The sequence below is a fragment of the Hippopotamus amphibius genome, chromosome 2 (genome assembly GCF_030028045.1).
Source record: "Hippopotamus amphibius kiboko isolate mHipAmp2 chromosome 2, mHipAmp2.hap2, whole genome shotgun sequence".
NCBI lineage: Eukaryota > Metazoa > Chordata > Mammalia > Artiodactyla > Hippopotamidae > Hippopotamus > Hippopotamus amphibius.
The window spans coordinates 8,463,545-8,485,185 of NC_080187.1; the positions used below are offsets into that span (position 1 = coordinate 8,463,545).

General features: G+C 57.4%; 1 protein-coding gene across 1 annotated transcript in view; it reads left to right on the forward strand.

The window, feature by feature from the left end:
* The window catches only part of NIBAN2 (niban apoptosis regulator 2), a 51,210-nt gene that overhangs the window by 13,395 nt on the left and 16,174 nt on the right, over nt 1-21,641 (forward strand). The window contains exon 2 of the mRNA XM_057722318.1: nt 17,635-17,765. Coding sequence (XP_057578301.1) covers nt 17,635-17,765 — 131 coding nt within the window. The remainder of the gene's footprint in view (nt 1-17,634; nt 17,766-21,641) is intronic.

Sequence of the window (21,641 nt, forward strand, 5' to 3'; positions counted from 1 at the left end):
TTCCCTCCCAGGGGAGCCCTGGCAGGCTGGACTCATGCAACAGGATGGTGTTAGGTCAAGTCTTGGCATCGAGCTTTGACCTCACCCTCAGAACCGCAGTGGCTCCCACCTGCCAGCCATCCACCAAAGGTCAGATCTTCAGCCCCCGGAGGCTTAACCTTTCAACTCTGAGCTTCCTCAGAGCTCCTCCTTTTATTACTGTTGTTACTTAAACAATATCTAGTATCAAAGAAAAAATTAGAAAATAAACAGAAGTAGCAGGAAGAAAATGGAAATCGCCAATAATTCTACCATCCAAAAATAATGACTTTCAGGCATTTTCCTGATGCATAATCTACAGTGGACTGTGGGCATCTACATCCAGGTCATCCCCCTGCAGCGTGTAGGATGGCTACAGAATATTCCATCATGGCTCCAATAGTCTGCCTTTTAACTTGCTCAGCCAAACCCCTATTGCTGGGCATTTGGGTTGTTTCTGTTTTTCATCGTTGCAAACCAGTGCTCTGTTGGACAGCCTTAATCGTTTCCCTGGGATGAATCCATCGATCCCACCATCGTTTGAGATCCTGCTCAGTGCTAGGTCATGTGTGGGACTGGGGTGCCGGATGGGGAGGCAGCCGTGGTCCTCATCCTCCCAAGGACCCCTTTCTGGGTAGAAGGACCCAGCATGGAACCCCAGCCGAGGTGGGGGGTAAGGGCGTCTCTGGGAGCCCAGAGAGCAGCAGTGACCCAGACTTGGAGGGTCAAGAAAGGCTTGTTGGGGAAGGGGATGTCTAGGCGAGACCCAAGGATGAAGAAAGATGAGTCTTAGGCAGAGGGGCAGCTCTGCAGAGGCCCAGAGCCAAGAGAGCGCAGGTATTTGGGGGAACCAGAATCTCCCAGAAAGTGGTGATGTCGCTGTGGTTTCTGCTGGCTGTGGCCGCCGTGCCCCTCCCGTGCACGACACTTTGGTGGTGGTTTTTCAAAGTGCTGGTACATCTGTCTCTCCATGGGACTGGGATCTTCCTCTAACAGGGGACGCAGAGGCAGGGTGACATGCCTGCCCCAGGTGAGAGTCCTGCAGACACCCCCCTCCAGCCCCTCACCTCGCCCCAGGCTCAAGTGCACAGCCTGCTCAGCTCCAATTTCCCAGGCCCTTTGCAGGTGCCGTATCATTTGACAGAATCCGCCAGAAGAGGAAACTGAGGATCCGAGCTTAGGTGACGGCTCGGTTAGCGTGACGGGGTGGTGACCCTTCCTGCTGCTGATGTGTGACCTTGGGCTAGCCTGGCTGGCTCCAGACGCAGCCCCACCTGTATAGGAAGCGTCCTCCTGGGATTGGAGAGTCCCTGGCAAACACTGCCCCCCGGGGCTGGGAAGGGTCTGTCCCCAGGCCTGAGCTGGCCTTTCTGGGAAACCCCAACCTCTTCCTGTGCCATAAGATGCCTGGGAGACCGAATCCAGGCGCTCTGGTGTCATCTCACAGCCAGGGACGAGATTTATGTGCTTGGTGCTGGGGCTAGGTCATGAATGCGACGGACGGGGTCCCTGTCCTCATGGGGGAAACAGACACCGGTTAATTGTTAAAGCGAAATGTCCTGATTAATGGGGTTCTACCCAGAATGGGGGGTGTGGCTGTCAGGGGCGGTCACGGTAGGAGGAAAGCCTTGAGGGTCCTGCATGATGGAGTTCAGCCCCTTCACTGGGCAGACCAAGTGCTGGAGAGCCAGGGAGGGTGAGGAACTTGCCCAGGGTCACCCCGTTGTGGTCAGGTGCCTGGACTCAGGCCCTAGTGCTCTTAACCCTGCATCACTGCCTGGAATCCGTGCTCGGAATCTGTCATCACTGCCAAGGGAGACGGTGAGACTGTCCTTACTTACCCTCAAAGGACCCCAGAGAAGCAGACACAGAACGTGGGCCTGTTGGCTGAGAGCAGAATTTCCCATGAAGCACAGGTGCGGGGCACGCAAGCACCTGGAACAAGGAATGTGAGGCTGGCGGGGCCTCCCAGGCAATTTGCCCTGGTTCCTCCCCTTCTGGCCCTGCTGGAGCCCAAGGAGACATGCAGCTGGTGACCCCAGGGTGGGGCAGGGCCTGCGTCCTCTGCTGGCTCAGGAGGGCAGGCCACAGGAGTCTTGTTATTTGAATAAACTTTCCATCTTCTATCCGCATGAAGTCTCTCCTCCGAGGGCCCCTGGCATTCCAGCCGAGATTGGGTTTCCTTCTGGCCCAGCAGCGAGCACATGAGTGAATTTTCATAGCGGCTCATCTTCCTTCTCCCTCCCTTCCCGACTGGTCTCCCTTTGCTGCTCCCTCCCTGCCTTCGAGCCCTCCCTCTGCCCCTACCCCACTCCCCTCTGGACCCAGGGAGCCAGCACTGCAGGCAACTGTGTGTGTGTGTGTGTGTGTGTGTGTGTGTGTGTGTGTGTGTGTGTGTGTGTGTGTGTGTGACAGAGAGACAGAGACAGAGAGAGAGGGAGAGCGATAGGTAGATAGACAGATAGATAGGTGGGGAGGTATGGGTCCCGAGGCAGCTTGGGAAGGAGCCTGGCTTGGACTTAGTGGAAAGGATGGTGTCAGAGGGCACTCAGCTAATGAAGTGTGCTGGATTTGTGTGTCTGTGTTTAGCTTTTTTTCCGTTAGGCTTTGGCCACAGTAACTGGCACTTATTAGTGATTGGTTCTTATTAGAACGGCAGCTGGCATTTATTGGGCTCTTACCAACAGTCAGGCAGAGTGCCAAACACTTCTCACACATTCTCGTATTTAGTCCTCACAACAACTCTTTGAGATGTATGCTATTTTTACCCCCATTTTATGGATAAAGAAACTGAGGCTTGGGAAGTTCATGGTCAGTAGCAGATCTGGGTCTACCTGTCTGTATTTTATCTTTTTTTTTTTTGGCCGTGTTGCATGGCATGTGGTATCTTAGTTGCCCTATCAGGGACCAAACCCGTGCCCCCTGCAGTGGAAGCTTGGAGTCTCATTCACTGGACCGTCAGGGAAGTCCCTGTCTGTGTTTCTACTGCTAACCTACCTCCTGGGACAGAATCTTCTCCACAGACTCCTCGCCAATTGGCCATCTTGCTTCTCCTTGCATACCTCCAGTGACAGGGAGCTCGCTACTCTATAGGGTCACCTGTCCCACCACTAGGCACCTAAGATGGAAAGCCCCTTCTGGAGTCCTGGTCTGCCATGGGTGGGTCACACAAGAACAGGCTCCATGTTGGCTGGGGTGTGGCTGGGGCTGGTTTTCCATAGCATCTCTTTTCCCTGGGAATTATCTAGCTCTTTTGTTTGGGGAGATGAGCTGAGTCCTCCCTCCTTTCCCTTAGCAGTTCTTACCTGGTCCTCAGCCTTTTACATTGTCATTCACCACATACTGAGCAAGCCTGAGCAAACTTGATGTTGAAACCATAGAGGTATTTTCATTACCATTGATCTGGACGTCTTAGTCAGTTCAATAGAACAAGAAAAAAAAAGAGAGGTATAAATACAAGATACCAGGAAAGCAAGACACCGTGGTCCTGCCCTGGTGGAGTTCAAAGCACTTTCCCATCTGGCCTCGCCCTTAGCCTTGCCCACCCTGTGAGGCTGCCTGTGGGAAGTGGAGGCTCAGAGAGAAAAGGAACTCACCCAACTGCAGTGGTGCAGAGCAGAGGTGCTGTGGTCCACCGAGGTTTGGTGGCTTGTGGTTTGTTGGGTGTTTGCTTTCCAAATCTTCATTGATATTTCTCTGTCCACTTCCCCTTTCTGCATAGTTAATCTCTGAGGGACAAGAGCCCAGAAAGACTGGACCCCCAGTGTGTTACCTTCTCATCCTCTGAGTGGCCCGCTGAGGGACCAGGTAGCTGCTGTTTTGATTCCACTTTTCTGGTCCCCATTTCATGGCACGAAACACATCACAGAATATTGCCAGTAGCACAGGTGGACACAGGTGGGACCCCTGGGCTTGTGAAAGACCCCACTGCCCACCTGACCACTCATTCCCTGGCCATCAATGCTCAGGCATCATCATTGATAACACAAGCCCCTGTCTGCTCCGGCTCTGTGGCTTTACTTATTTCATTGAAGCCCTATGACAACCCGACCGGGTGGGTACTGCTGTTACTCCCATTTTACAGCCCAGGAAATTGAAGTTCAGAGAGAAATAAGCCACATGTCCAAAGTCCTACACTCAGTGAGCAGCGGGGTTAGTATTTGAAATGAGATCAAATTCCAGAACCTTGACACGACGCTGTTCCATGGAAGTGCCCTTCTTGACACAGGAGGGTACTCAGAGATGTTTGTGGAACAGATGAATGTTTTCTCACATGTCTGCATCTGTGCATTTCCTGTGTCTTCTGCTTGGCACGCTCTCTCCACGCAACCCTCTTCCTTTGCCTCGCCAGCACCCCATCATGTCTCGGGTGCTACCTCCTCCGGAAGTCTTCCCCAACCCTGCTAACTGGGTTAGCCATCCCTCCTGGGTTCTTCTGCTGCGCCCAGCTTGGGGATTACCATGTAGGTTTTGTTGACAGTCTGTCTCATTAGATAACAGGGACTGGGTCTGTCTAACTCACTCCTGAATGCCCAGTGCCCTGTGGTTGCCGAGTGAATGAATGAATGAAGGAGGACGACATGAAATCTTTCTCGCTCCGGAGACCCTCACCTGTCCCTGGCTCTGCCTCCAGCCACCATCTTGGTTGGTCCTGAGCTGGCGGGTGGAGAACATGGATTTGGGGCTGTCCCCAGTCCCCGTCTCTTGGTGGCTGGTGGGAGGGGCTGGGCGGTGATGCCAGCTACCAGGCTGGGTGCTAGTCTTAGGAGGAAAGGCTCAGTCAGTGGGTTCTGCCAGGGCATCTCAGGGTCTAACTCCGATCTGGGTGCTAAGGAGAAGGTTGGTAGTGGGTTCTTAAGCAGGGGTCCAGGCCTGTGGTGGGCACCTGCCAGTGTGAGGGTGCCACGGCAGAGTGACCTGGGTGTCTGGTCCAGCCTCAGTGCTCTGCGCTTTGGGCTGAGAGCAGGTATGTGCTGAGGGGCACCACGGCCTGGGGGCAGTTTTGACAGATGGCCAGGCCCTAGGTTATAGGGCTCAGGCTCCAGTGGGCATGGCGAGGAAGAAAAGAAGAGCACGGGAGGCGAGGAATGTTGCTGAGAGGTCAGTGGGAACGGGCACTGGGTGTGTGGGGGATGGGAGTTAGTGTCTACAAAACCACCGTCACAGATCAGCCACCTCTGCCCGGCCTGATGACAGCTGTACGAGGGAGAAGCTGATTATCCCCAGTGCACAGAGGAGAAAACCGAGGCCTGGAGGCGAGGCCACCAGAGCACAGAGCTGGGATGTGTTCTGCGTCTGTCTGGCTCCCAGGCCAGGAGGCAGGAGGATGGGGGAAGTGAGGGGGTGGGCAGTATGAGGAGGTTGGTCCTCCAAGCTGCCTTCAACCTCCCTTTCCATCCTTCATGGCTCCGTTGGCCTGGGGTGTGGCCTTGGCCACCGCAGGGCCTGGTGCGAGACACAGCCTCAGGAGCCCCACCTGAGACGTGCTCCCCAGAGCGGACGTGGCACTGGGTGGGTGTGGGTGGACGGGTCCTGCCCTGGGTGGGGGGTGCTCCTGGGGGCATCCCTTCTCCACCCACCCCAGCTGGGGTCTGTGCTCCCAGAGAGCAGGGACTCCTGGGCCTGGGCTCCCAGAACAAGCCACCAACTGTCGGGTGCCCACAGCCGACACCGGGCTCTGCCAGGCGGGGAGGGAGGAGCCTGAGAGGATGAGAGGGCTTTTGTGTCCCTCTGTTTGTGTCAAGATGGGAATCGACGTCGACTTCCTCCCACCAAGGCGCGGCCTCCTGGAGGTGTGAGGGAAAGGGCCGTCCCCGGGTGGGCGGGGCTGCGGGCTGCCTTTGGGGGGAGGGGCGCTCCTCTGGGGCCGCACTCCAGCCCCTCCCGCTCCCTTCTCCGGCCTCCTAGCACGCTCTCTCCCACCAGACCTGGGTCACTGAGCCATGGTTAAATATTTGCTAACCCCGGAGAGCTTTAAAGGCAGCTTTGTGAGGGACCCTGGCCGGCTCCTCCTGGCCCCACCGCCTTGCCCGAAAGCTGCCTTAGAGATGGGAGACCCAGCCGGCCTCCACCCTGCTCGGCCTCCTTCCCAGGCCTCCGGGGCTGCCATTTTGGCCTCCGAAACTGGGTGACCTTCCGCCGGGGGTTGTTCATTCAGCACTCGTTTGTCGAGCACCCACCTGGGGCAGATGTGAGCCTGGTGCTGGGTCTCTGTTGTGGGGGCAGGAGTGACACAGTCACGGTGATTGCAGAAAGCACCAAGGAGGAGTAGCTGGCTGTGGTGGTGGAGACTTCGGGGGGCTGGACGTGTCCTTGGAGCAGGGTCCTGAGGGGGTGACATCCACGCTTGGGGAGGACAGGAAGGAGATGGCCAGGAGGAGAGAGTGGGCTCTGGGAGAGTGGTCTAGGCCAGAGACCCCAAGACCAGAGGCAGTGTTCCTCGCTGGGTGCTGAAGCCCCACTGGGTCCTCTCCCCCGGCTGCTCTCAGGAGGAGCTGGGCCACTGACCAGGCCACGGGCCCTGGCTGCCTCTTCCCCTCTCCCCCAGCCTCGGTTTCCCCCTCTATCCGACGGAGAGCTCAGACTTGATCTCAGAGCGTCCTTCCCAGGCCCAGTGGCCTGGTAATCAGCCCGTGTGCCTGGCCCATTAATGAGGGAACATGCCAGGGCAGGGATTCCACAGGTGCTGAAGGTTAAGATCACAGCCATGAACCTTTATAAGGCTCACGTGGCCCTTTGTTGACAAAAAGCAACATCTGAGGGCGCTTTGACTGTTACGGACAGACGCTAACAGTTCCTGAGGACCCCTGGTCACCGAGTGAGAGGCGGGACTATCACCTTATGCCCATTTTATTGATGAGGAAACTAAGGCCCAGAGAAGCCATTCTGAGCCCCGGGTTTGCTTCTTGCTTCGAGCTTGGCCCTGGAACACACCTGCCTCTGTGAGAAACCCCCTCTCCTCTCCCAAAGCTGGTGCTGTGCTGGGAGCCTGGGATACAGACGTGACCACGATGCCACCCTGACCTGGGGAGCTGCCCGGGAGTCAGCGAGGACTCCTGACCTGTGACCTGAGCAGTTCTGGGTGCTGGGGTGGAGCAGTGAGCAGAGGCTGGCTTGGCTTCGTGCCCTGGCTTCTGCTCTTACCTGTGTGATGTTGGGGAAATCACTTCACCTCTCTGAGCCTCCGTTTCCTCATTTATAAATGAGTTTAACAGTAACTCTGGGTGGGGGTTACAGGAAATAATGTTGATGATAATTTCTAACACAGATGGGAGCTGCCTCTGTGCCTGGCACTGGGCTCAATGTTACAATAGCTCATGCCCCACTTGTCATTATAATTACATGCAAATGGGAAACTGCAAAGCATTGTGATGGAGGAGATGGTGTTTGAGTTGGCCCGAAAGTCAAAGTCGGTTAAGAGTTTGAACTATGGAAAAGAGGGGGAAGGGAGCTCCAGGCAGAGGGCACAGCACACGTGAAAGCGTGGAGGTAGGAAGCACTGAGATAGGTGGGGAAGGGCCAGGGTGGGGCGTTGGGGAGGAATGTAGGATTGAGATCCTGGATCTGATTTGGCATGATGTGTTTGCGGGCGGCAGTGTACCAGGCCCCGTGGCAGGTGCTGAGAATTCGGTGACAGGTGAGCCTTAGTCTCTGGGTTCCAGCGAGATCCTTTACGAAGTGCTTTGCGTGACTGTCTCCCGTATGTTTCCCCTGCCCTGAGAGCCTGGGTTCAAGTCCCAGCTTGGATCTGGGGTTCTCTACTTGACAGCTGGCTGACCTTGGACAAGCCCCTGGGCCTCCCAGCCTCTGTGTCCTCAGGGGCGGTGATACCTGTACCCACCTCCCTGGGCTGTTGCCAGGGCTCAGAGTGTGGCAAATCCCCCTGCAGGTGCTGGGCGTCACCAGCTGGCATTGTGCCTCACCAGCTGTGTGACGCCAGGGAGGCTCCTTAGCTGCCCCAGGCTTCCGTTTCCCGCTCTGTGCTCGGGGGCGATGAAGACCCCTCCTTCGCGAGGCCATTTTGATCTCCCATGTGAAGCACGGAGCTGGCGCACCGTCAGGTGTCCATCATTCCAGGCCTTGGCGTGCTGGGGGCTGCCGGACTACGGGGAGAGGCTTTTCCTTGATCGTAACTGGCCCCAGTAACTGGTCCCAGGGAAGGGTTGATGCAGCGGAGGGTCCCTTCGGGGCACCTGAGGCCGGCAGGGCGGAAGCCTCGAGGGTGGCAGCCACCGTCCCCAGGGAGAAGGACAGTGTTGTGCACGTTCTCGTGGCCCCTGGGTCGGGCATTCCTTTCTGCGGAGAGGAGAGGAATCTCTGGGGCGGGTGTGGGGAGATGTGTTGCTCAGTGGGGCTGGCGGCGCCCCACGGGGGCGGCCCTGGCTCAGGATCGCTGCCTCTGGCCTTTCCTTCTGGGTTTTCTTCCCGTTCCTCCTTTGTGCCAGTCAGTCCCAGATATGGTGGGTACTGCCTGGGGGCATCAGACAGGGGGGTCTCAGGTCTTACCCACTGTGAGATCAGCAGGGGAGCCATGGGAGTAGGGGGGGTCCCACCGGGGGGGTCCCACCCGGGGGGTCCCACCCCACCCAGCCTGGGGACATCCTGGGGAAGGGACGGTGCAGTGGAGAACGAGGAGGGAGGGGTGTCCCTGACCCAGAGAGCAGCCTGTGCAGGACCCCAAGGTGAGGAAGGGCACCCAGGGGTCTGCGGGCACAGAGAAGAGCTTGAGCTTTGTCCTAAAGGCTGTGGGAACCATGGAAATTTTTGAGCAGAGGAGGTTCAGGTTGAGAGTTGTAACAGAAAGATCCCTGTGGTTCCTGTGTGTGGAAAGGAGCGGAGGGATCCAGGAGCCGGGGGGGGGGGGGGGGGTGGGTGGGTGGGTAGGAATCTGGAGGCTGTGGCAGGAGTAAGATGGGAGGAGCCTGGTGGCTGGGGGCCGTGGCTAGTGGTGGAGTCTGGGCCGAGCTGCACTGGCCTCCTGACCAGCCCCTGGTCAGCTAGGACTCCCAGCTCACCCTGGCAGCCCTGCACTGGGGAGCAGGGCACAGCTGGGGTGGGAATCCTCTCTGGTTCAGAAGTGGGATGACCCTGCATCAGTCCCTTGCCCTCTCTGAGTGCTATCCCCCTTCTGGGACAAGGACTGGCCTGGGTGAGGGGCACCCAGCTGTCCTGTCCCCTCCTGGCTCTGGCTCTGCAGGGTTCCAGCTGCTGGTTCAGGCTCTTCTCGTGGGCTGGCTGCCAGTCCCTCTCCCCTGCTGGTCGATGGAGCCTGTCATTACCCCCACCTCTTCCTGGCTTTGCCCCTGATTATGGGTCCTGAACAGGAGCCCTGTCAGCCTCTCTGACGGTGGCCAGCCGCAGGGCCAGTGCTGCCAGGAGCCCCAGGGGCTGGCAGCCTGGAAGGTGGAGGTGAGATGCACTTGCCCAAACTCTGGTTCCCTGTTAACTTTGGGTCCATATAATTTACAAGCTGTGTGTCCCCAGAGGAGTCACTTAACCTCTCTGAAGTTGGGTTTTCTTCTCTGTAAAGTGGAGACAACACATAAAGTAACCCCAGGGAGCGTGCGGCACCACACTGGGCCCGGAGGCGCTGCTCAGCAAGTGGCCGTTGCTGTCCTGTGTTAGTAGTCATACGGAGGGGGGTTTGGGGGGGATGTTGAGCAGAGAGGCCCTGGGCCGGGGCCTGACCCGGCTCTGCCAAGACATGCTGTGTGACCCTAGGAGAGTGTCCCACTGCTCTGGACCCCAAGCTTTCCCTGCTCTCCCAGGCAGATGGTGGACATGGTGGTACTTTGGACAACTCCGTGACACAAGGAAGCTCAGTCCCCGCCCCAGCTCTGCCTCTGCTGTTCCTTCGGCTCTGGGGTGGGTGGGGTTGGTATCCCCGTTGCCTCCCCCACCTCGGGCCCGCTCCCCTGCGCTCTGGGAACCAGGCAGGCCGGTTGTGGGCCTGCCCCGCCCTACAGGGTGCTGCCCTCCTGGTTTCAGTCAGCAAATCTCTCAGCCCTGAAACCGGGCTGGCCTCGTGGGTGAGGTGTGTCCCTGGAGCCCACTGGAGGGACCGGATGAGCCAGGGACAGGTCTGGCCCAGTGCCCTCAGCCCGGGCCAATCCGGGGCTGGGGCCAGCGTGAAGCCCCCATGGTTGGCCCAGGGCTGATGGGATGTGATCTCGGCTGGAGGTGGTCCTCTTCCCTCTTCGTCCTGGTGCCCTGTCAGTGCGGAGGGGGTCCCGGACCTGGGCTCAGATCCTGCCTCTGCTGCTCCCCAACTGAGGCACTTGGCAGGGGTCTCAGTTCTCTGGGGCTCGGTCCCCTCCTCTGAAACACTCCTCCAATTCAGACACCAGCTGCCCCAGGGCTGAGTTGAGGATGGGCGTGGTGGTGGGGGCGGGGCGCGAGCCAGGTGCGAGGCTTAGCACAGGTGTGGAGTGTGCTCGGGCCAGAAGTAGCTGAGCATCTCCTTAGCTTGGCACTGGAGGTTCTCGGAATGTACCTTTCTGGGCCCTTTCCCCGAGGAGCCCTGTACTCCTTCCTCCCATCCTCAGCTCAGCAAGCCCCTTCTCTCTGAGTACAGTGGCCCCCAGAGTCTCCAGGGAACTTCGGGCCACCCTGGGGCCTCCCCGCCGTTCTTGCCCAGCCCCCGTTATCTGAGTGCAGGAAGTAGCGTGATCCTTAATGTTGTCAGTTTGGAAAATCAGAGATTAACATTCTTCCGGCTGCCTTGCCTGCTGCTAGTGCTGGTCCTGGGGTTGGGCCAGGCCAGGGGTTGCTCGGCCTCTGTTTCAAGGGCCTCTCCCTGGGTTAGAGGAACCTTGGACAAGAGGCACTTTACAGGAGCCCCCATTAGCCACAGGCCTCCTTCTTGCCAGGGTGAAGTGCGTTATGCTTGTTGATCTTTTTATAACCTGATCAGGCAGATACTACTGTGCCATTTTGCAGAGGGGGAAACAGAGGCTCAGAGAGGAGAAGTGCCTTGGCCAAGGCCACACAGCTAGTTGGTGGGTGGGTCGTGTCCCTGCCCCACCCCTGCCTACCAGTTCTTCTGTCCAGCCTGAGGGGTCTGTGGTCAGCTCCCTCCCACTCAGAGCTGACTCACCAGCAGCTCAGAAATGATGCTGAGGCCAGCATCCCAGTTGGCTCCTGGGGCGAGGGCAGCACTGATTAGATTGTCGTTGAGATTTTAGATCAGCTGAGCCAACAGGGACCCACCCACCCATTTTGCAAGGTCCAGAGAAGATGGATGAGTGAGGACCCAGTAGGTGCGAAGGTTCCCTGCCAGGTCTGACCAGATGGAGGCTGGAGACCCCAGACTTCAGTCTTGGCTCTGATAGTCACGAGCTGTGTGACCTTGGGAAAGTCATTTTGCCTTTCTGAACCTCGGTTTTCTCATCTGTAGAATGGGGATTGTAAAGCCTACTTTGCCTGTCTCTAGGGAGCAGACAGAGACCCAGCAAGAGCGTGGAAGGCAGGGCGTTGGAAATTGTGTTGCGAATGAAGAGGCCTTATGAGGTGAGGGAATGTGTAAGCTGTGGTGCGAGACTAGGTTATAAACCCGCCTCTTTCCCCTTCTAGCTAAGTGTCTTTTTCGTTTGTTTGTTTTTTGGCGGTGCCACGCAGCTTATGGGATTGAATTTAGCCCTTGGCAGTGAGAGCATAGAGTCCTAACCACTGGACCGCCAGGGAATTCCCTAGGCTGAGTGTCTTTGAGAAGATCTCCAAGTCTCCCTGAGCCTCAGTTTCCCTATCTATAAACTGGGGGTGACAGCATCAGTGTTACCTGAGCCTGTTGAACGTATGCAAGTCCTCAGTGGAAAGGCACCCCGGTCGACTCTGGGAGTTAGTGCTGGGGGCAGAGTCAGGAAGACTGGCTGGTAAGGAGGCCCCTCTAGGTCACCCTTGATGGTCCCAAAGGGTGCCGTCTCTGTAGACAGGGTTCCAGTCATCTGGGGGGCGGAGCCATCCTAAGAACCAGAGATACAGTTGCAAGATCCCTTATTCAACCAGCTCGCCTGAAAGCTGGACTCCAAAACAGCCTGACACAGAGAGACGGCGGGGGGGGGGGGGGGGGGTGTTTCATCCTGGCCCCCACGTCCTGGGCAGTGGCCCCTTCAAATCTGAGTGGAGGTGGAGGCCCCGGGTGGGCAGTGGTCCCTGAGGCCACAGAGCATAGTGCTGGCTGGGCACAGAGTCCCAGAATTCACATGCTGTCCTCTTGGTTTCGTAAGGATATCAGGACCCCCGCAGGTGGTCCCGTGACGACCCCACGTAGGTGCTCAGGAGCGTTTGTTGACGGATGAGTGAGATGACCTTTTGTGAGCCATTAAGCTTCTGGACCTTGGTTTATACACCTGCAAATGGAGGGTTTATTTACCTGTATTCACCTCGGGGCCATTTGAAGACCCTGGGTACGTGTGCCGGGCCCTGGCTCTGAGTGGGGTGAACTTATCTCCGAAGTCTGCAGGACATGCTGGCAGAGGGGCACGAGAGGGGTCAGCGACTGGCTCTGGGCTCTCGCAGAGGCTGAAGGGTACGCCAAGGGAGCCCCGCCCACCAGGGTCAGGTGGGAAGCGGGGCTCCTGCGTGTTCCTCGCACCTGTCCAGGCGTTCCCACCCCCTCACCTTGGCCCATGCAGTTCCTTCCTCCTCAGGAGCGCTCCCTCTGTCAGGTCTTTGTCTGTGGAAGACCTACGGATCCTTATCATTATCATCATTTTGTAATTCTCTTCCTGATTCTTTTTTAAAAGACTCTTTATTGGAGTTTTTCAAACTATGAAAGTTATACCTGCTAATAAAACTTTCAAATAGTCCTTACTGTTGTTACAAGCTAAGCACGATGGCTGTGATTAGTAGTAGCGTTTATGGAGGTCCTGCACTAGATTCTGTTATGCCCATTTTATAGATGGGAACTTGAGGCCCTGATGGAGCTAGGCAGCTTGCGAGGCTTGGGTCTTCAGAACTGGGATTCTGACCTCCTCACGGGGCCTGGGACTGGAGGGCAGGCTCCATCAGCACCCCCATACCTTCTTATCTGACAGCACCTGGGGCTGAGTCAGTGCAGGGAAGGAGGGAGGATGTGTGAGAAGGTGTGGAAGCTGTGTGAGGCCGGCACTCATCCTCAGGCTGCGCCACCCCAGCCTGTCCGGAGCTCCCAGCAGCAGCTGCATTGCTGCAATTAGCCAGGGCCTCCCAGTTCCCAGGCCAGGGACCCCTGGGGTTGGCCCTGCCTTTGGAGATGGGCCACAGTCTGCTTCTGCTCTGCCCTCTGGGGGAGGGGTGCCCTGTGGGGCCCTGTGAACAGGGGTCAGAACTGGGACCAGGAGGGGGTCAGCAGGCTGTGGCTAGAACCCCACCTGCCTCGGTCTGGCTGTGTGACCTCTGGTGAGCCCTTAACCCTCTCTGGCTCACAGTCCCCTTTGGGGTGATGAGGCTTCCAATCCCTGGTGTATTGTGTCTCCAGAAGTACCATGAGGGGAAGCAGGAAGAGCTGGTACGTCCAGGTGTGGAGGAGAGAGGGTTGCCTGCGGCCTCGGGGACCACCCGCGGACACCCAGGCAGGGATGCTGTGGTGGGATTTGAGTCATAAGGTCCCCCTGGTGGCTCCAGGGAGATCGCGGCTGCAGGGTGGCAAGAAGGGAGAGAGTGGGGTGCTGAGCAGGGCTTGCAGGGAGGGGACTGCCTAGGCCATGGGCCCCAAGCTCAGCAGGCAGGAGGAGCCTTCTCCAGGGCCGTGGTACCCGCCTGCGTCTTCCTCCAGCAGCGTCCGGCCAGAGAGGCTGCTGGGGGACTCTGTTCAGGGCTCCTCCCCTAGGAGCCCTTTGTCCCTGGAGGGGACTGAACCCTCTCCCCCACCTGCCTCTGCGAGGTCTTTCCAGCCCTGACACCTAGGCCCCCCTTCATCCCCCCGGCCCCAGTCCTCATCCTCTGCCTTCTTGTGGCACTTGCCCTGTACCAGCACGTGGCAGTTCCTCCCAAGTTGTCTTAGGACATCTCTCAAGAATGTGCTCGGGGCTGCCAAGAAGCCATCCCGTGGCCCTCTTCCCTCGTGGTCTTTCCTTTCCAGCGCTGCCTCTGCTGCCAAACCTCAGCTGAGCTACCCAGTTCCCTGGCGCTGCCGGGACCCTCCTCCTAGTCCCTAACCTCTTGCCTGGCAGCGTCCGCAGCCCCCTTGCTCAGCCCCCGCCTGTGCCAGGCCCACCCTCCTGGGCTTTGCGCTCTGTCCTTAGATAGAGACCAGCCTCCCTCCCTATCCCAATCCATTCGGCTCCCAGGTTAGAGAGCAGATTTGGATACGGAGAGGCCCCACACTCTCCGATCTGTTTGGCTCTGGAATCTCAGGTAGCAAAGAGTTTATCTGAAAACAGATCCAGGTCTATACAGTTCTCGAGTTGGGCTAGCAAGGCATGCCTGTAACTGCAGTTGGGTGAAATCAGGGGTGCTGCAGCCTGTTTGGGGGTGCAGGGCCCATGGGGCTGTCTCCTCTTTTCCTACTCCTTTGAGGGAGGCACCCCACATTTCTGCCCGTACCCTCTCCCCTCTCCACCCTCTGCCGGGTGACTTCTCCTTTCCCAGCTCTGTGTCCTCTACTCCTGGACCCTGGTCCCACAGCTTCACTTGGATAACTTGTCTGCATCCCAGTGTGAGAGGTCGAGAGTGAATTTCCTTCCCATCCCCTACTCTGTCCCTCTCAGCCCAGATGCTTCAGGCCTGTCAGCCTCACCCTCATTTTCTGTTTCCGTCTGGGTCACCTCGTTCTGTTTTTCACTTCCTCGGCCTCCCCGGCTTCCTCTACAACCCATAGTCCTGCCCGATGTGGGCCTTGATGCCCCTCGTTGGGGTGATGCCAGGGGCTTCTCTGAATGGGCCCGCCCCTTTCTGTCCTCCCCAGTCCAGCCCCGGGCCCTTCTACACCCAGCCACTCCCTCTGTGGACATGATGTCTAGGCTTTGCTGACCTGGCAGCTGAGAGCATACTGTGAGTCAGGAAGACCTGAGTTCGAGTTCCGACACAGGATGGCAGCTTCCTCCTGGGCCTGGCTCCCCAGGAATCAGGGCAGATTCTGGCCCTTCTGGAAATAATGCTGTCTCTGAGGCTGTGTGCACCAGGGCCGAGTCGGGCATCCTAGAGCCGTGGCTGAAGGACCCTTGAGATCTGAGGGCCAAGCTTACCCATCCTGCAGGCTGGGAGAGCGCCCATTGGCTGTCCAGCTCTTTGATGCAGAGTTGGGCCAAACCCGGGGCCGGAGGCTGAGAACCTGGCTCTCCGGTCCTGGGTCTGCAAGCCTCCTCATCCCTAAAATGGGCAAACAGTAGCACTGATTCCCTGGGGTTTTCTCGAACATTCTTTGAGACCGTGCATGTAAAACTTGCCCACCCCCTGGCTTGGGTTCACGCTCAGTAAAAGGGTGCGGTCATGATGCTGCTTACATGTTTTGTCAATATTGTCGTCCGCGATCCTATTTTCTCTGCTTGGCCCCAGTTCATTTCCCCATCTCTTCCCTCACCCCGCCACCCCCTCCCGTCTCCTCATTTTTCAAAACAATTCCCATGGTCTTTGAGAGAGCTCTGGTTGTTTATGGTTTTTAAAAAATAGGCATTCAAAGCAAATTCCTCATTTGTTCTCCCCTTCCTCCCCCCAAAACAGAATCTGAACAGACGGGAGCTCGTTCTAGGAAAGGGGAGCACAGGCCTAAGGAGAGGGACCCATGGGCTGAGCTGCCTCTGGAAGGAGCGGGGGGAGTGGGCCTGCCCGAAACCCTAGGTGTGGGCTGTGGCCCCTGCCCTCAGCCTTCCTCCCCAGCCACCAGTTCCTGGCTGGGCCCCAGAGCTGCATTCCAGCTATCCCACTCACTAGCTGTGTGACCTTGTGCCAGTGACTTAACCTCTGAGTCTCGGTGTGCTCCTCTGTGAAATGGGGATAACACCAGCCCAACCCCCGTAGAGCTATTGAGAAGATTAAATGAAATGCTGTCGTAGCTGGGTACCCACGGTATCCAGAGGCCAGCCATGGGAGGGACGGCGTCACATCAGCCCCTTCTCCTTTGGGAAGGGACCAGGTTTTTGGAAGCTGGAATCCAAGCCTGTCCAAGGTGGTAGGGCCTGTCCATTGTTGAGTCTGGTCCTCCCAGCGTGCAGGGGGAAACTGAGGCCCAGCGAGGGGAGCTGCATGATGGGTCAGCATGAACCCCAGGTTGGGACTCAGGACCAGGAAGCCTTGCCCAAGGAGAAGGCCCCCTTGGTGTGGGTCACCACCCTCTCTGGACCTCAGTTTCCTCATCTGTAAATAGGGACGCCCAGGCAGCATGTGCCCTGGCGCCCCAATATTCCCCTTCTCTGTTCAGAAACTGCTTTAGCCGAACAGAGAAGCAAACAGCCAGCGAAAGCAAAGTGTATGTTAACTTGGTAGATGAGTTAATTTTAGAATGTTTATTTTTTTATTGTGAAAAGAATCATGTTCATAAAATAATTCAAATGCTATGCAAGTGAATAAAGCAGAAAATGAAATTCACTCTGTGCCTCCCATTCCCACACCCAGATGTGCTGCCCTTAACAGCCTGGAGTGCTGCCTTCCGGACCTCTTTGTTGAAGTCTTCAAGCATAAATACTTCATATACATATGCTGGAATAATTTTATTTTTTTATTTTATTTTTTAAGTTTTATTTTATTTTTGGCTGCGTTGGGTCTTAGTTGCGGCACACGGGATCTTCGTCACGGCATGTGGGCTTCTCTCTAGCTGTGGTGTGCAGGTCTCCTCTCTCTAGTTGTGGCGCGTGGGCTTAGTTGCCCCGCGGCATGTGGGATCTTAGTTCCCTAACCAGGGATCAAACCGGCATCCGCTGCTTTGGAAGGTGGGTTCTTTACCACTGGACACCAGGGAAGTCCCACGGGAATAATTTTAAATGAGATGATATTCAACGTGGGCTTCTGTCTGTAGCACTGTTTTCTTTACGTGGCAGAGTGCAGACACCTTCCCTTTGTTGGTGCTTGTACCTGGGTCTCCTTCATCTTCTGACCATCCTGGCTGAACTGCTAGGTATTGAGTCATTTCCCCACATGCACAATTGGCTTGTTTTTGGTGATTTCTGGTGCACAGATGCCTGCTGTTCTTGTGTGAGTTCTGTGGGCTGCATTCCTTCCGGACCAAGTGTAGCATCAGAGGGCACCCATGCACCCTTAGAACTGTGCACACAACCACGGTTCCCCACAAAAAGGCCGTCCCAACTTCCCACTCCCCTGGCTCTGGTTAAAGTGCTGGTTCTCCAAGTCCTGGCTGGTCTGACTGGGGGAAAACAGAATCTTGGTTCCGTCTGCATTTGTTTGCTGGCTGGCGAGGTTGAGTGAGGCTGAACGTCTTTTCACGTGTCTGTTGGTTTCTTGTGTCTTTGGTGGTTTCTCTGTCACGGTCATTGCCTCTCTCCCTGCCTGGAGGCTCACCCATGTGTGTGCAGGAAATGCACCACCCCAGCCAGAATTGCAATGCAGATGCAAGCGTGGAGCTCGTGCGGATGGTTTTACCAGCTGGGGTTTGGGGCAAGGCGGGTGCCCCTCCCTGGGGCCGGGTCACTCATTGCCTGGGAGCAATCGTGCCCACCTCACGGCCCGTTTGTCCTTCCCTTTCAGAGAAAACCGGAAAGATCCTGACGGAGTTCCTCCGATTCTACGAGGACCAGTATGGCGTGTCCCTCTTCAATAGCATGCGACACGAGATCGAGGGCACCGGGGCCCCGCAGGCCCAGCTGCTCTGGCGCAAGGTGAGTGGTGCTGGCCAGGGGCGGGTGGCCTCCGTGGCCTCGAGCCAGGGCCTTCCTTCTCTGGGTGGTCTTTAAGGGCCTTACCTGGCTTCTGAATGGGCAGGGGACCTGGTGGTGGTGTCGAGGCCCCGTTAGTACTATGGGCCACTCCCCGGGGCCAGCCCCTCCATCAGCAGAGCTGGGGCTGAGTCATCTTGACAGGCCTGGTCCAAGCCCAGCCCCTCCTCCTACCGTCTGTGTGCCCGCGAGCTAATTACCTCACCTCGTGGAGCCTCAGTTTACTCATCTGTAAACTGGGCTGAGCACACCTCCCACACCAGGTGGCTGGGTGCCTGGGGCTGGGTGGGTGCTTGGCGAGCTAGCCACGCTGTCAGCATCCCTGCCTTGTCATTATCCCTTCATCAGTGGTAGGATTGTGTTTGCGCAGTAAATATTTGTCCACTGAGGACTGGAAGCTGCCTCGCTCCAGCCTGAAGGTCAGCATGGGCTAGAGGAGGCGAGCAGAGTCTCCTGGGGAGGGGGTCCTGTGGTCACCCCTGGAGTGGGGCCGGGGACAGGAATGGCTCCGAGGCAGTGAGGGACTGGCAGGGGCACTGGTGGGACTCTGGGTGCCCAGCTGGAAGCTGCCAGGCCTGGGTCTGAACACTTGGGGTGAGAGGCCAGCCCTTGCTCCTCTGGGGGGTGCGGCGGGGGGCCCCATGTCAGCCCAGGGATGTTCTGTTTGAGGGCACTGCACATCCCAGCGCTGGGGTCGCTCCTTTTCAGGGGCCTGCACCCTCTGCCCACCGGATGGCCGGGCAGGTGGCAGAGGGAGGGGTGATGAGGAGGAGGGGCGCCAGCCTCACTGCCCTGCAGGTGGCCCAGCCCTGGAGTGGCTGAGTGGCAGCCCAGAGGCAACTGACTCCTGGCTGGTGGCCCCTGGGCAGAACGCCCAGCAGCTTCTCTCCGGGGATCAGACTGGCCGAGCTGGTCCCTCCGAAAGCGGTGTCTGAACCAAGTCAGCCAGGCACCCCCAGTGTCTGGTGCTCAGGTCATTCGTGGCTGAATGCCATGGTTGGTGGGCTGTGAAGTCGCCCGTGCTCGCCTTGCCGCAGCCTTCCCACCCGGTCCTGTTGGCTTCCCCGGGGCTGCCCGGGTCATCCTGTGCTCAGGCTTCGAGGAGCGGGGGCAGTGCCATAGCCGAGGGACGGAGGCTGGAACCCCGTGGTCTGGTGGGAAAGAAGTTGGGGGGCCCTGGGTTCAAATCCTCTTATTAACCAGCGGCCTGGGCCGTTGATGTAAGCTTCAAGGCTGTCTCCTCCTCTGCCAGATGGCTACCTCCTGCATAGGACTGTGCTGAGGAATCAGTGAGAGAACACATGGAGGTGTGAGTCCCCACTTGCTGGGTAACCTCGGACACGTGGCTTCACCTTGCTGAGCCTCCGTGTTTCTGTCTGTGAAATGGCGCTCAGCAGAGTCATGGGCCGGAGGAGAGAGCAGCTTTGTAGAGGGGCTGGGGATTGCATGGGGCTCCGAAGGCTAGAAGGGATTCGGGTTATTGGGAAGGCCTCTCTGGGAGGGGGAGCGTGTGGGCAGAGGCGTGGGCCTGGTGCGGTTTGCAGGGGGCAACAGAGGGGCCAGAGCAGAAAGAAGAGCCGCAAAGGCCCCACGCTGCGAGTTCATTCCACCCCACCCTCCCTCCAAACCAAGAGACTGAAGATGTGCCTGTTTATCATGAGACCGAAGGGGTGGGAGCTGGTGTCACGTGACCCTGCTCTGAGGATTTGTTGCCCTGTGGTGTCACCGCAGCGGGAGGAGCAGCTGGAGGCGGCAGGTCAGGGGGTGGGAGAGCTGCCGCTGAGACTAAGGGATTCCCCCGAGAGACAGGCCCCTACTCGGGACACACACCGACGGCGACGGGTCGGGTGCTGGGGCCACACTGCCCCTGCTGCCCCCAGACACTTGGAGACAGTAAACAGCCCTTTACACAATAAAGTGGGTGCTGTGAAGGAGACGATAGCGTGGACTCAGACGGTGGGGCCTGGCTTGTCTGGGTGGCCCAAGAGGGCTTCCTGGAAGAAGGGCCATCTCAGCGGAAGACCTGATGGGAGGAGGAATATCAGACCAAGGCAACAGCACGTGCCAAGGCCCGGAGCGGAGCCTTTACATGGCTTACCTGGGAGGGGGGAGGCGCAGGGCTCAAGCCAGGTTCCAGGTTCCTAGCCAAAGGCTCCTTCTGCCTTAACCCGCAGCTGGCCTAGGGTGGAGGGGAGGTCAGGGCTGTGTGTCAGAGCCTCTCAGAGCACCACCTGTCCCTTTGATTTGGGCCTCAGAAAAGATTGTCTGGCCTCCTGATGTCATGGCAACTTCCCAGCCCTGCGACAGCAGAGGTGGACTGGCCTGGGTGTCTGGCAGGTACACACCTGCGTAATAGGAAAGATGGCCTTAGACCCAGCCCAGGTGAGCTGCTTCCAGTAGCAGAGCTGGAATTGCTCCCCTATTTGGAAGGAAATGTCACAAGCAGCCTGGGTACCAATAACCTAAGACAGAAGTGGGGTTGCCTGATGCACTAAGCACTAAGCATTTACTCTGCATAAGAAACGCCTTTAACACCCACGAGGTTGAGTATTCGTGGTAAGAAAACAGAAGTAACATGTAAGCAGGAAGAGTAAGATGAACTCACCCACAATCCCTAAAAAGGAGGAATTTTTGGTTCCATTTTGTCACTCAGGAAACTGACCATCGTGAGGTTAAGTCATGATAACAATATCATAATAGAAATCATCCTCATCACATAAATTGCTTTTGTTAGAAATAATAATACAATTAATAACAGTAATAACAAAAACAGAAATAATAAAACAGCAGTTCTTTTGCGCAGGCCTGGCTCATAGGGCTGGCACAACACCGCTCAGAGGGCTTGTGATTTAGCCCCTGTGCCAGGTGTGGGCGGTGAGGCTTGGAGAGGTGGAGTCACCTGTCCGGGCTCCGGTGCTGTGGGCCGTGGAGCTGGGACTGGAGGTCGGGCTGTCAGAGCCTGGGGCCTGTGCTCTAACCATTCACTATTCACCGAAGATGCCCATCGTGGCATCAGAGAGCTTTGCAGCAGCCAAAACATTTGGCCTGGGTTCCGTTTCATTTCCTGCAGATCTTCCAATGGAAACATGACTCTACCATTTGAAAGTCTTAAAAATAAAACCCAAACCCACAACCAACCACCCGTTGTGGGCTGTCCCAGGATCTGGGGGTGGACTTGGGGGGAGGTACTGAGCCCCACTGGCCTGGGGAGGCCCGCCTGGCCGGTGAGCTTGTGACATCAGCCTCCCCCGGCTCAAGCCTGGGCTCCTGCTCTCAGCAGAGGGGAGGACACAGACCAGGGGCCTGGAGGGGAGCGAGGGTCTGCACAGGGTGTTGGGAGAACTTGATGGGGATTCAAGAGCTGTGTTGAGTAGGCCCCCGTCTAAATAAAGACCACTGCGCCCCGGGCAGAGCCTACTGTGTGCATGTGTGTGTTGGGGGGGTGGGGAGGTCCATGGTAGGGGGAGCCATTTTCTTTTCCTGTAAATATTTTTATCCCTGGGTAGGAAGCAGTCTGCGGGGTCCTATTGTTTGAGCACAATAGGCCCTCATTTTCCAAGAATGTTTTGGCATTTCCCCTTGAAGAGTGGCAGGGAGGTTGCTGGGGAGAGGAGACTGCTGTGAAGAGGCAGGGCTGGGGTTGGGGGTGGGGGGTGGGCTTGGGAGGGGCCTCTCACATCTGACTCCAGCTGCCCAGGAGACCCAGAAGCAGAGCAAGGAAGCTGGGAAGGGTTAGGCACCATTAAAATGATACTTTCTCCCTTTATTACAAATGATGCATGTTTCTTTTTGCAGAAGGCGCCGTATTTGTTGTAGAAC